Source organism: Poecilia mexicana, unplaced genomic scaffold, assembly GCF_051168715.1.
Source record: "Poecilia mexicana isolate PSO_F unplaced genomic scaffold, ASM5116871v1 scaffold_21, whole genome shotgun sequence".
NCBI lineage: Eukaryota > Metazoa > Chordata > Actinopteri > Cyprinodontiformes > Poeciliidae > Poecilia > Poecilia mexicana.
The window spans coordinates 5,507,578-5,521,199 of NW_028263390.1; the positions used below are offsets into that span (position 1 = coordinate 5,507,578).

Sequence of the window (13,622 nt, forward strand, 5' to 3'; positions counted from 1 at the left end):
GTAGTTTTGCAGGACGTTACTTAGACTTCAATGTTTTGCGCTCACAGGAAATTGTAACATGCATCGCTTCCTCATTTGGGTTCCCACAGACTCTTGCGAATACACGGTTGCATACTTGCACGCCTGGCAGATGTGCATGCAATTGGTATTTTTATTCAGCCATCGCAGGGAGCGCTAAAAATGAAAAACAATTGAAAAGGACAACGTGTTAATCGACAGTCACCATGAGGTCGGTCTGCTTCTGCATGAGAGTTGCTCGAGATCAAATGTCAGCATGTGTGAACCGTGTGACTTTTTTTTCCACTTGTTGGCCCCAAAGTGCTTACTGGAAGAACGCCGGGGCTTTTTTTTTTTTTTTAAGACCTTTAGCCCCATATATGTCTTCTGGTCTGAACCACTCTGTTAGTAAATTGTAAAAAGTCACAGCGGTTGCTGCTCACAAACAGGAACTTTTGTTTCCTCTGCAGCAATAAGCATGTCATTCTGACATTGCAACACTGCAGGTTAAGAAGCTAAACTGGGTCGTTAAACACCAAAATGATGCGACTCGGTTTAAAAAAGATTTGCAGTTCATTTGGGAAATATCTGCTACTTCATGCAGATTCAGTTCCTTAGTGCCGTTTTGCAAACTTTCCCTTGTAACCTTGCAACTTTACTCCTGTCAGAGACTCACACGGAGAACCATTTTGATTCACTCCATCGTATGCATTCTATTCTTCACCTTTATGTTGCACTTTCACCTTCTCTATAATCGTCTTGCTTCTTCTCTCCACCACCTCTCTTCCACCTCCTACTAAAGATTTAGTATCATCTGCAAACATCACAATCATTCAGACTGCCCTACTTCATCCATCAACCTTTCTGTCACCAGTAGTCTTAAATGGTCAGTATTATGTAACCACCTAGTGGTTACATATTATTATTATTATTATTATTATTATTATATTTATAAACTTATTATGTAGGTTATTGCAGGCACCTAGTGGCATTTTATAGCACACTCAAGTAACTGCGTTACCTTCAGTTATAAAAATGCTACATATGCCTTGAAAGAAATTTGAATTTGCAATTTAATGCCTTGAAATTGGGCGTCTGTCTCTTAATGAATGATCATTGACAAAAATGACAATAATTCATGTAAGTAAAAGATAAAATCAGGCAAAAGAAACATTTTACAAATTAGTTTCTTTCAATAAAAAGACTTACATAACTTTGACAAAAACTGCAGGTTTGTGTCTGAGTCTGGTGAATTTTTTTGTAAAAAACGTGTGTGTTATTCATTAAATGAAGTTACTCAAGTAAAAAGTAAGAAACCTATTAAAAATATTCTTTAACGTACATTTTTTCAAAAAAAGTTACACAAGTAAAAGTAACTAGTTACCACCCAACTCCTGATATCCATAAATATAGTTTATAAAATCAAACAAATCTGTTAACGTGCTAAAAATTCCCTTTCATAAGTGTAATCACATTTACAGTCATTCATTAGTTTTTCTACTAGAAACCAATAATGCACGCAGACTTACTGAATCGCCATGGTAACACGGCAAGACCTCTCACACCGGATGAAGTTCTCGGCCCCTCAAATCAGCTTCCGGGTGGAAATATTTGTTCATGAATTGAAGTCTGCTTGCAAATTCATTGGGGGGAAACGAACTTTCCGGCCAAAATTTAAGCTCACAGAATGTCCCGAGGTTCGAGTGCAGGGTTCGACCGACACATCACCATCTTTTCTCCCGAGGGGAGGCTCTATCAAGTCGGTCAGTATTCTGGAGCTGTTCACATTGATAGGAGCCGCTTCGTTTTCTCACTTGTTTGCTAGCTAGCTAAATGCTCTGTCATGGTTCGCTGAGGCCGGCTCCTGGCTCGTACTTGACACCCACCAAAGTGAAAGTAGAGTCACTTATAAATTTGAAACATAAGGTTAGAATGTCCTTGCTGTTACATTTGCGTTTCCTTTTCTGACGCTAATAATGTAACAAAGTAGCAAATGTTAAGACCGAGCCTGCTGCTAGGCTAGTTAGCATAGCTAGCATTACACTTTACATAGCTTATTTACTACAGAGACAGCTTGCATTTGGGTTTAATATTTTATATTTGGATTTATAAAGATAGTTTGTTTATTTTATTGTAGTATTTTCATTCTGTGAAAAAACGTGACGTGTTTATTATACAGTAGTTGAAGATCTGAATTACCCCTTCACCTCTCTACCCAGTCGTGGTACTGGTTTTCAGCTGTATGACAATCTTTTACTAAATTTTTTTCTTCATCTTTTTCAGAATATGCTTTCAAAGCTATAAACCAGGGTGGCTTAACGTCGGTAGCAGTTCGAGGGAAGGACTGTGCGGTTGTTGTAACACAAAAGAAAGTACCGGTGTGTTGAGGGATGCTTGCATTTTAGGATGCAGCCATGTTGACCATTTTCTCACTGCTCCGGTCTTCTTTCGGTAGGACAAGCTTCTGGATGCCTCAACAGTGACCCACCTCTTCAGAATAACAGACAACATCGGATGTGTAATGTCTGGGATGACGGGTGAGGAATTCCCTGAGCATTAAGGTCTAATACTTGGAGGCGGAAGCTGTATAAGTAAAGCTTAGCTTAGCAATGAGTTTTTTAAGCCAACAAAATACTTTCATATCAATAACCAACCCTCATCTAAAACAATCAGTTGTGAGCATTGATGTAGATTCAGTGTGATTATCTTTTCATATTCCACCCATGCTTGTTAAATTTAACTCAACATTTGTTGTATTAGAGACACAATTTTACAATTTGTGTTTTGCTCACTGAAATAAGACTCAGTTACTGAAACGCATCATTATCTAATACATCGAGCTAACACATTGGTAAGAAATATGGGGACAATTGGCACAATTGAGACATAGACCTTACTGAGCTGTTATGTTGGACACAATTGACTTTCTGTGTCAATTGTTTTATTTATGTTGACATGATGTAGGACTTTTAGCATGTAAAGGAAACATATGAGGCAGGTGAATATTTTGTTAAATGTGTTTTCATGCCTCTTCTGAGGCACGTAGACTAGCATAAACATGTAGTTATGACTAGGCTGTCATTTCTCCTGGCTGTTTAACTGAGAGTTTGTATCTAGTTAGCTGCAGGATTTTGATGAGTCACTTTCTGCCATTTTTATGGGTTCTGCTGAAGTTCCTAATTCTGAACCGTCCCTTTGGATGCGAAACCACAGAAAGGATCATTTATTTATCCAGCCTAATTAATACAGATCGTGCCTAAAACCAAAAATTTGGTGTCAAGTCAACTTGAAAATATTACAAACACAAATGAAGATATTTATCTAGGAGACTGCATAGCAAGAAAATAAATAATTAGATGCATTAGATACATGTGGCAGTATTTGCATATGTTTTATGCATTTTAGCAATTCAGACTAACATTGTACAAACTGAATAAATAAATAAAAGCGTTGAGTTGTTGTACAAGAACCCGTACAACCCACCAAAGTTTATTTAGTTAAACTTTAAAGTTTATTTATTTAGGAAAGCAACAATTCATAAATGTTTAATTTGTTATATGTAGGTAACACCAAACAATTACATCACACCTCCTAAATTCAGCAGTTTGAGTGTAGTGCATCTGCTCTTTATTGGCTAATATCAATAAAGAGCAGATATTTATTGATATTGGCTGTATTAGTGTGCAGCAGTAGGTGTGGGAGGGGCAGCATTGCTTCATGCTGTCAATAAATAAATGTGTTTAAATTAATACAAGTTTCAGGGATTTGCATAAAAGTTATTTCCATAATTCTCTACAAAGGAAAGTGTTTGCTTCATTTCACTTTAAAATTTTATAAGTATTTAATTTTCATAGGCACTAGATTTTTTTTTTTCAGTATTTATTTATTAGGCTAATTGAACTGGGACCCAATTCATGGTCTGCGTTTTGTACCATAAACATGTTTATGTGAGCTGGTATGACAATAAAATCATTGAGGCAAAAGTACTCATGGGCCAAGAAAGAAACAAAAAAAGCATAAAGTAAATATGGTTGTCCACGTTTTTTTTAAATTTGTTTATTTATTTGGAGGAAAGGGGTACATTAAGAATTTTGCAAGTTTTCTGTTACGTCTAGTTTTTAAATTCTTTTAGGCTTGGTGGAACAAATTTAATCAGTCATTCCAACAGGATTTGGATCGCTTACTTCCAAAACGTTTGCCATATTTAGCTGAGTTTAATACATTCAATAAAGGTTGATTTATCAATGCAGCAAAGTCGACTTTTTGGTAACATTCAACGTCTGTAAGACTTTCTACTTATTATACAAGTTTGCTTGTAAAAAGACGGAAACGTGTGTTGTGTTTAACATTTTCCTTTGTAGAAAATGATGGAAATAACTTTTTATGCAAATCCCTGAAACTTGTATTTATTTAAACACATTTATTTATTTATTCTTTTAACCTGTTTCAAAGTGAAACTGAAAGCGAATCATGTTTTGTTGTCGTTTCCTCCCTGCAGCTGACAGCAGGTCTCAGGTCCAGCGAGCTCGCTACGAGGCGGCCAACTGGCAGTACAAGTACGGTTACGAGATCCCAGTGGACATGCTGTGCAAGAGGATCGCCGACATCTCGCAGGTCTACACGCAGAACGCCGAGATGCGACCGCTGGGCTGCTGTGAGTTGACGCCCTGCGTCCCATGTTTTTATCCCTGGGAACCTCCGCCCTGGAGTGAACGGGGGTGCGTGTCCGTATGACCGGCAGGTATGATCGTGATCGGCGTGGATGAGGAGTACGGCCCGCAGGTGTACAAGTGCGACCCGGCCGGCTACTACTGCGGCTTTAAGGCCACCGCTGCTGGAGTGAAGCAGACAGAAGCCACCAGCTTCCTGGAGAAGAAAGTAAAAAAGAAACTGGACTGGACCTTCGAGCAAACGATCGAGGTGAGGTTTTTCTGCCGACGTAGCGCAAGTTGATAAGAAAACAACCTGAATGTGAAAGCAGCTTGCGTAACCTGTGGTGGTTTCCTGCCTTCGTCTAACGCATTATATAACCATCACGTTCTGTTTATAAGAAGCAGAAAAGCACTAAAGGTGTAATAAATCCAAATAACTGTGATAAAATGAAAACTGACACTGCTCTGTCTGCTAATCTTTTTGTTTTTTCTGTTTTTGCTCCACCTCAGACAGCCATTTCTTGTCTTTCGACTGTCCTTTCCATTGACTTCAAGCCCTCTGAGCTGGAGGTGGGCGTTGTGACAACACAGGAGCCCAAGTTCAGGTATATTTGCAGCAGATGATTGTTTCTCAGAAGTGAAATCAGAGCAGCTCAGAGGCAAACAGCATTACTGTCAGGCTTTTTTTAAGAGTCTATTTTCTCATCAGTTTTGCACAAGTATGAATTCACTAGAGTTGCAAATCTTTCAATGTAGCGATTCTTAGGGTCACAATTTGATTCAGAAACTATTTTTAATTCAGAAACCAGTTTTTCTGTTTAGGTTATGTGACAGAAAAGACAGTGTAAACAGAACATTTACTGAAAACATTTCTATAATAAAGTCTCATGTTGCATCAAATTTCCGTCAGTTTATATTTAAACAAAAATAGGTTTGTGCATAAAACTCTGTCATGTAAATTCCCAGTGTTAGGTTAGCTTAACGGCCTGGTCTTATCTTAAATAGAAAAAAGTATCAAAGAATTATTCAAAATATAATCTGACAAAAAAAAATTCTGTAGATTAAAATTGATTTTTGAGCATTTTGAATCGATTCAGAAATACCAGGACTAAGAATTGATTTCTTATTTAACTTTTTTCCAGAAACATCTCTATATTCTAGTTGGGAACTACAAGAAAAGGAATTCATAATTTCACAAAAAAAAAAAAAATTACATTTACAAATCTGAAATGTGTGGCGTGCACCTGTTTTCAATCCCCCTCACTCTTACCCTCCTAAAGAAAATTCAGTTTGCATTCAGAATTCATAAATGTTTAATTTAACCTCATGACAACTTTTTGACCTTCTGAAATGTGAAAACTGGCGGTGGCAGCATTATGGTGTGGGAGTGCTGTCCTTCTGTAGGTTCAGGAAAGAGCGACGGAGCTAAATGTGGGTCATTCCTGCAAGAAAACCCTTTAGAGGTCTGATCAGACTGAAGACAAGGGTGGAGAAACAGCCTTTGAACATGAATAAAGGCATATTTATGTGTAAGAACGGCCTAGTCAAAGTGTAGACCTAAATTCATTTGAAAAGTTTTGGAGCTTAAACTGCAGCAAAAGATGTTTCTATCAACACAAACTCAGGTTTTCAGTTTAAAGCCATGTGTCATTTTCCTTCTGATTTATGACCATGAGTTACTTTGAGTAGGCCAATCTCATGAGATTCGTGGTTGCAATTCGACGGAGTTCAAGGGTTATAAACGCAACCTGTTAGAGGCAGCATTCAGCTTGGAATTCCACAAACGTCACCGACCGTCTTTCTGCCGTCGTTTCCTGCAGGATCCTGACAGAGTCTGAAGTAGACGCCCACCTCATGTCGTTGGCAGAGCGGGACTGAGCGGGTGCAGAGACGCCACCTGTTTGACTGATGCAGAGCATGATGGGAAGTGCAGTTTTCCCAGATGGAGGCTGGTGTTTATCTTTGTTTGCTGTACATTTATCCTCTCTCTCCCTCTCTCCTCCATATGATTTCATTCAACAATAAAACAAGTTTTTGGAGTAAAACAATTTCTTTTTGTCCTGTTTATTGTTCAGCATGCAAAGCTGTATTTAATGTTCAGGTTTGTTTGACAGAAGTGGAAACGGTTATGGGAACATGCACCTGGGCTTCCTGTTGTGGCTCTACTCTTATGACTGAAGTTATTTTACTACACTGTCACTGATTTGACCTCTTTTTTTTTCTCTGAAGTACATAGATCATGACAAAAGTAGCTCAGTTACAACAAACAGGAAACGTTCAGCTGAAATAGGGCTGAGTTTCTCTTATTAACTCTGAATGGTTTTGTCTAAGTTGACACGTGGGCTTCCTTTTAACTGACAAGGTTCAGGATTCTTGTCAATGAACACATCGAAATCGGTTCATTATCTGTCACCGGGATTTATCAGAAATTCAGACATGTCAACTTTCATGACATCAGCTTTTCTCTTGTAGTTTCTGTGGGTGTATTTCCATTTTGGTACAGGATTGTGAAATTTATCCCTGGAATTGACTGACACCAGGAACCTGCGGGAAATTTAAGATATTCCAGCTTATCTCCAACAGGAAGTCTTGTACTTCCCAGACTTGAACAGTTTCCCTGTTATGATACAGTAGTAAATCAACCTGGCTTTCTTTCCCACTCTTGCAAAAAAACAAAACAAAAAAAGGGAACATTTCCTCGTCGCAGCGACTACCCAGCAGTGCCAGTTTCGTGGCTGCCGCTCAGAGTGGAATGTTTGCGAGCACGCCGTGTTCCTCAGCCCAGGGACTTTACAGCGCGGTGACTCAGAGACCCGCTGACCTCGCCCAACAAAGGAAATCCCATACTGTTCCTACCGGGGCTTACTCTGATCTTTTTTTCTCTCTCTCTCTTTCTGACTGACTCTGCCTTGTGGTTTATTGTGAGAAATGACGCTTCTTACAAAGTTTTGGAAAGACCAGCAAAGAGTCATCCTTCATATGGAGGGAAATTCAACTATTGGCTCAGCTGAGGAAAAACCACGAGTCACAACTGCTAATGTTCATAGACTTTTTTTTTTTATTTGACTTTTTCAAGATAATAGTGTTTAAATTCACACTTGGTACAAAAATAGGATCTCTGTATTTACAATATGTTACATAGCTTGCATTTATACAATATATTTATATTTTTACACAGTTGCGGACCATACAAAGGTCTCTCCGTTGTTGGTTTTTTCAGCAATCTTGACCGGACAACCATCTTCATTCCCCGTTTTGCAGTCTCAGGGGGCCAGCACCCACGTGCCTGAACCATTGGCCATGGAGGAGGGAGCGGGACATGTAGAGGGGGAGCATGACCGGCTTCTGTACCCCGTTGGGAGCCGTTCTTCGGCAAACCCGTTAGCAGCTTGACATTCGCACCACCAGCAATGGAGGTGCCTTTTCTACTTCCCAAACACTATGTCGTCATAGACCTAAGATGGAAGACAAGAACGCATGAGAAATCCTGCTTTACTTTGGAAGATCGTACTATTTGAGAAGTGTTATCTCAGCGGCGCCAATCCGATAAAGACGCTTACCTCATCCTCCAGCAACTCCAGGTCCTCCATGTCGCTGTCGTCTGATTCGCTTTCAGGCAGCGCCCTCAGCTCCAGCGCAGTCCGCTCGTACAACTGGCAGCGAATCTCATCATTCTGCCGCCCATATGTAAGGTGGTATGGCGTGAAGCCTCCGTAGTTCTGGCAGTTGACCTCTGCGCCGAGGTCAAGGAGGCATCGGACTAGCGTGGGGTTCTGCAGATCGACAGCCAAGTGGAGCGCTGTCCTTCCACTGCAGGGTTCCTGGGGGAAAACCGTAAGAGCCAACTGTTAGATCCGTGTTCGGGTAGCGGTTTTGGAAAGACATTGTGGGGTTTCGTCTGGACCGAGCCCTACCTGTTCATTGATGTTTGCTCCCAGCTGAACGAGGCTTTCCACCAAGGAAACGTAGCCGTTAATAGATGCCAAGTGGAGGCAGTTGTGTCCTGGGAAAGGCGAAAGAGAAGCTCTGTTAGGGACCCAACTTTGAACAAGTTCGATCAAGGTGCAACAACTCGCACAGGTCGATGCTTACCACTGTAGTTGGGGACGGACAGGACGGAGGTGAGGTGGCGCTGGCAGTTCTGGGTGATGACGCCGAAGCACGCCATGGAGCCGCGTTTGCAGGCGATGTGGAGAGCCGTGTTGCCACTGTTGTCGGCCAGCAGTGGGTCAGCACCGGCCTTCAGGAGACAGTCCACCAACTTGGGCTGCTCGGTGATCACTGCCAGGTGGAGGGCAGTCTGAGGAAGAGGACACAGTTATTTAGGAGATGCATGAGACTTAAGATGAGGAACATGTAAGGCTTTTGATCAGCACTAAAGGGGATGATGTTGATTGTTACCTGTCTTTGGTGGTTCTGTTTGTTGAGGAAAGAGTGATTTCTGGAGAGCTGGATCATCTGAAGGACATGTTCAATGGCTTCATGAATGATGGCCAAGTGGAGCAGCCTGTTGAGAGGAGGAGGGGGGGAAAGTTTTGTTAAAAGAGAGCTTTTAAAAAAAGAAACTACACACAGGAGGAAGTGGTTTCAGTCATATAAGAGAGAACAAAGGCTAAACAGCGGAGCGTTTCGCAACAGTGGAGTTTTGTCGGGTTATTTCCACCAGTTGTGGCTTGACACATCTGATGCTTTATCAGTTCCTGGCATCGGGCCAGGGACTTTCCTGAATGCGCGGAGCGGACTTTAGCACCGCCCCAGACTGCGCGCACACCCCGCACTGCAAACACTCCTGAATGCCAGTTTGCACGCACTTTTTTTGTTTGTTGTTGTTGTCGTTTGTTTAAAACTTGCACTTTTTGTGCAAACTTTAACTTAAGCAGTGCGCCTTTCTTGTTTTTTTTTTGTTTGTTTGTTTTTTAGAATTTGTTTTGCAGCTTTGATCAAGTCGCATCCGCATTTACCAACTTCTCCCCTTTTTGAAGCAATGCGCGCAAATTTCCGGAATTTAGATTTTTTTTTCTTTTGCACAGTTGTGCAAAAAAACAAGTACAGATCAAAACTCCACTTACGTGTCTCCGTCCTCGGTCACCGCGTCCCTCCACGGCTCCCACTCCTCCGTGGTCTCCTCCTTGCATCTCACAGTCAGGTCCTTAAAGTCCTCGATCATCAGGGTTTCGTCCTTTAAGGAGTCCACGCCGCTGTCCAGGCGGTCCTCCAGCATTTTCCCCTGCTTGCTGTCCAAGTTATAATCCATTTGTCCGTGCATTGCGTGAACGGCCATGTTGACTTTGAGTGCGCGTTATCAGGTCCGTCGCGTTGAGAGGTCAGGGTAGATGTGTGCGTCTGCGGAGAAGACGACGAGCCTTTTTGTGCGCTCTCATGGGCGGAGCCACAGCGGGGGATTTCCGACTGACTTAGAAACAGCACAAGGGAAATCACATCGGAGCTGTGCTTTTGAGAGAAAAATCCCCCCCCACTCTCCAAAGGAGACTCAGAATGAAAACCTGTAGTTTCCTATTAGACACCTATTTTCTACCTGCCCTGCGTGTTTGCTCAGGGGCCACATGTCTTCAATGAGACGCGATGGGCATGAATGAGAGGCAAAGACAGCCCCTGACTGGCTCTTGAAGAATTCCCTTCGTGCTCTGGGGAAATTATGTGTTTCAAGTGGCTGACCAAAATGCAGAGCAGAATAATTTTTCCTCACTTGCCAAGTTTAAAACGCAGCGACGCGAGACACAAGAGCCGAGTTTCCAGACTTTGAAAATTCACACCGACATTGTAGGAATAACCCGAAGCCACATCGTCTGCTACTCTGTTGTGCAAAACTAGTTTAAGTTCAATGGTTGCAGCAATCACCAAATCACCAAGTGGATTTTTTTTTTTACAGCAAAAAAAAAAAAAAAAGTGTGATATTGGGATTGATTCCATGAGGAGTGCATGTTTTGGTAAATGGATTTTCTCCATTCATACGGATGGAGAAAATCCATGTTTCTGAATTTAACATTTTGTATTGTACAATGCAAAGTATTAAATTCAAAAACATGCTTTTTCATTTTTGTGTGTGATCAAATCAGATGAGCAAAAGAAAAATACTTTTTTTGATTCCCCCCTTCCCCAGCCCTCCTTTCTAATATTTACAATAACCAAAACAAGCCAGGTTGTAGCAACTTACCCCCTTGACGTCACTGTCCATTAATTGTCAAGGTGCAAAAGAAAAATCCTTATTTGATAGTTTTGCTAAAGGTAAAATCAAATACAAAATATTACATTGGAATACATTTTGTTTCTCTTTTTTGGTGGTCTAAAATGAATGAGCAGAATTCAAAATTTGTTTGGATAAAATAATAATAATATTAATAATAATAATAATTGTACCATTTAAGAGACACGAAAATCGTCCTTGTGACATCACTTTAGTTCAAATCAGATTCACATTGCGATAATGTAAAAAAAACATTTCTTTGCAAACACGTGAACATTTTATATACGTGTTCATTTTACATGTGCTTGCACTTTATATTAATTTTCTAGTCAGAAAAAAGACTAGACATGTATTGGATGGTTTCTGTCTAGAATATGAAAACCTGACACTTTTTTATGTCTTTTTTTTTTTTTACTTGTACACTTTGCCAAAATTTTGTTAAAAATTTTCAGACATTTCAAAGATTTCACGATGCCACTACAAGGGTTCTCAGAGCCTTTGAAAAAAAGAGAAAAATTCCCACAGCATCATAGATCCTCCGCTGTACTTACAGCAGTGGGGATGAGGTGCTATTCAACACATTCACCTTTTATTTCAAGCCAAAGCCACTTGAAAACTATCTTTAAAAAAAAAGAAAGAGCTCATCTTAGTTCCATACAGTTCCAGTTAAATTCTCAGTAGAGCTTAGGAAACTCCATATGTATGTGAACTCCCTCATCCGCCTGCACAGTGTTCTAAGTGGTATAACAAATATGGGTCTTTTGGCTTTTAAAAAAAAAAAAAAAAAAAGGTCCCTTGTGTCACATCATATATATGCCCAAGGGAAACAGAAACTAATGGAGATGGTCCTGGAACCTCTCATCAACTTACTAAATTTATTTAAAGATTTAAAGAAATATTTAAGAGTATGGTAGTTTCACCTATATTTTCTAATTATTTCTCAGCATGGGTTCCCCCCCTCACTGATCTTAACACTCCAATATAGTTGGATTTTTCAGAATTGTCCTGTGTAAAATTATGCTGCTGCAGTAAAAGTGGAATTTATTTGCAAGGGTGCGAAGTGATGTGTCACAGTCAACTTCTGAAAAAGTTTGTGCAGGGGACAAACTGTGTGCGCACATTTTGATGTGTTAATTTTGTCAAATAGATTTTGAAAAAATAAAAAACACACCGTGAAGCTTTAAACAGACAGAGGATTTCCTCACATCTCCTCCTGCTTCTTTGTTCTTGGGGGGGGGGGGCAGAGACAGACAGCTGGTTGCTGGGGGTATTCTCCAGTTAGTGACACCCTTTTGAAAGTAACAGCTGTTCCAGAATGGCGACGGTCTGGAGATACCCACTAGTCATGATTTATGCTCTCAGTTCCAGCTCAAGGCAAAAACCTGTGCAGGAAAATACTAAAAGTACAAGCCAGAAAGGATTTCTTTTGGTAGGAATTTCAAACATGTCCCTGATGTGATTTTTTGTTTGTTTGTTTGTCACCAACGTTTCCCCTCCTGCAGAAGGAAAGCCCTCAGTGTTCTTGGTTCTAGTGCGTGACAGAGCTACCTGTCTGGGTTAACCACACCCCTCTTGACATTTAACATTAAAAGAAGAAAAAAAATTCCCAGGATCACTTTTTGTTTGCTTTGCGCAAAAAGAAAAAAACGAAGAAGAAAAAGGTGAGGTTCGGATGTAAACATAGCAACGGTAACCAAGGAGCGCGATACAGTCGCACCTCTGTGAGACACACACACACACACACACACACACACACACACACACACACACACACACACACACACACACCTTTGCCACACTAACCAAAACGTACGCACACGTCGATACCCGCCCAGAACGGAGCTGTGGTTACGCTTTCTAGAAGCTGCCTGTCTGACATCAGATAAACGTCACTTATGTAAGCAGGCGCCGACTCCTCTCTGTCTCCGTTGAATTCCGCACATTCTTGTGCCTCTTCCAACTATCATAATGAGGAATCTGGGGACAAACTGTTCTCTCTCTCCCTCTCTCTGCTGTGATTTTTCAGATTGCCTGCTTACATTGTCAGATATTCAGCCCACATGAGAAATACTGGAACTTCCACTTGAAAATGTTTTTTTCTTCTGCGTCGTTTTCAAGTGTTCCTGTCCATGTCTGCTTTGTTTACCCCGCCGGTTGCTTGGATACAACCAGCTGAGAGCGCAGATGCTGATTCAGTTGTGTTAAAGTGCTGCGCATTGCCCCCTATCTGCGGACTGGGGGAAGTGTCGCGTCAGCATAGGTCAGCTGATACAGTCGGCTGACCCCGTGCTGATGCGTAAAAGACTGTAAAAATCAAAAAACTTTCCCAGTTTTTCCCTCATCTGGTCAAAAAACAACCACAAATGCTATAAGCAAACTTTAAGTTGAGCAAACTGCTTAGATTTTCAGCCACACAAACAGTTTTTTTTTTTGTCTTTCCCATTCACGTGCTGGATTATTGCAAAAAAAAAAAAATGTGCATTAGTTCAATGGCACATTCCAAAAATATGAAACTTAAGCTTTGAAAATTTTCCCCATTCATAATGGATGTATAATGTTTAAGTGAGAAAGGCCAGGAGTGTCAAACTCATTTTCAAATCAAGATCATGAATGTCCTTAAATTGCTGTTTGTGCCAGAATGTATTGATAAAACCCGCAAACAAAACAGTTAAAATATAAATCAATTCTTGAAATTAAATAGTGCTGAAAATCTTTTCAGTCCCTTGAGGATTTTATAATTGTTTTTGTGAATTTTTGCAATAAAAATC

The 13,622-nt window shown here is 40.6% G+C and overlaps 2 protein-coding genes across 2 annotated transcripts; one reads left to right on the forward strand and one right to left on the reverse strand.

Moving 5' to 3' along the window:
- The first annotated feature begins 1,582 nt into the window (after positions 1–1,582).
- LOC106904395 (proteasome subunit alpha type-6) lies at positions 1,583–6,697 on the forward strand. Its single transcript, XM_014968725.2, has 7 exons — positions 1,583–1,760; positions 2,281–2,375; positions 2,453–2,534; positions 4,496–4,651; positions 4,739–4,917; positions 5,160–5,254; positions 6,470–6,697. Exons 1-7 carry the CDS (start codon positions 1,685–1,687, stop codon positions 6,525–6,527), a joined length of 741 nt encoding a protein of 246 aa, XP_014824211.1. The 5' UTR covers positions 1,583–1,684; the 3' UTR covers positions 6,528–6,697.
- A 987-nt stretch (positions 6,698–7,684) lies between these two features.
- nfkbiaa (nuclear factor of kappa light polypeptide gene enhancer in B-cells inhibitor, alpha a) lies at positions 7,685–10,001 on the reverse strand. Its single transcript, XM_014968723.2, has 6 exons — positions 9,719–10,001; positions 9,051–9,156; positions 8,742–8,949; positions 8,564–8,652; positions 8,210–8,470; positions 7,685–8,104 (listed from the first exon to the last, which is right to left on the reverse strand). The coding sequence occupies exons 1-6, from the start codon at positions 9,928–9,930 to the stop codon at positions 8,075–8,077; spliced, it is 906 nt and encodes a 301-aa protein (XP_014824209.1). The 5' UTR covers positions 9,931–10,001; the 3' UTR covers positions 7,685–8,074.
- Between the last annotated feature and the right edge of the window lie 3,621 nt (positions 10,002–13,622).

Coding starts and splice junctions, on each gene's coding strand:
- LOC106904395 (XM_014968725.2), top strand. CDS start 1,685: ATGTCCCGAGGTTCGAGTGCAGGGTTCGACCGACACATCACCATCTTT. Junction 2,535..4,495: donor TGTAATGTCTGGGATGACGG/GTGAGGAATTCC, acceptor TCCTCCCTGCAG/CTGACAGCAGGTCTCAGGTC. Junction 5,255..6,469: donor ACACAGGAGCCCAAGTTCAG/GTATATTTGCAG, acceptor CGTTTCCTGCAG/GATCCTGACAGAGTCTGAAG.
- nfkbiaa (XM_014968723.2), bottom strand. CDS start 9,930: ATGGCCGTTCACGCAATGCACGGACAAATGGATTATAACTTGGACAGC. Junction 8,950..9,050: donor AACAGAACCACCAAAGACAG/GTAACAATCAAC, acceptor CCTCTTCCTCAG/ACTGCCCTCCACCTGGCAGT. Junction 8,105..8,209: donor TGGAGTTGCTGGAGGATGAG/GTAAGCGTCTTT, acceptor CTTCCATCTTAG/GTCTATGACGACATAGTGTT.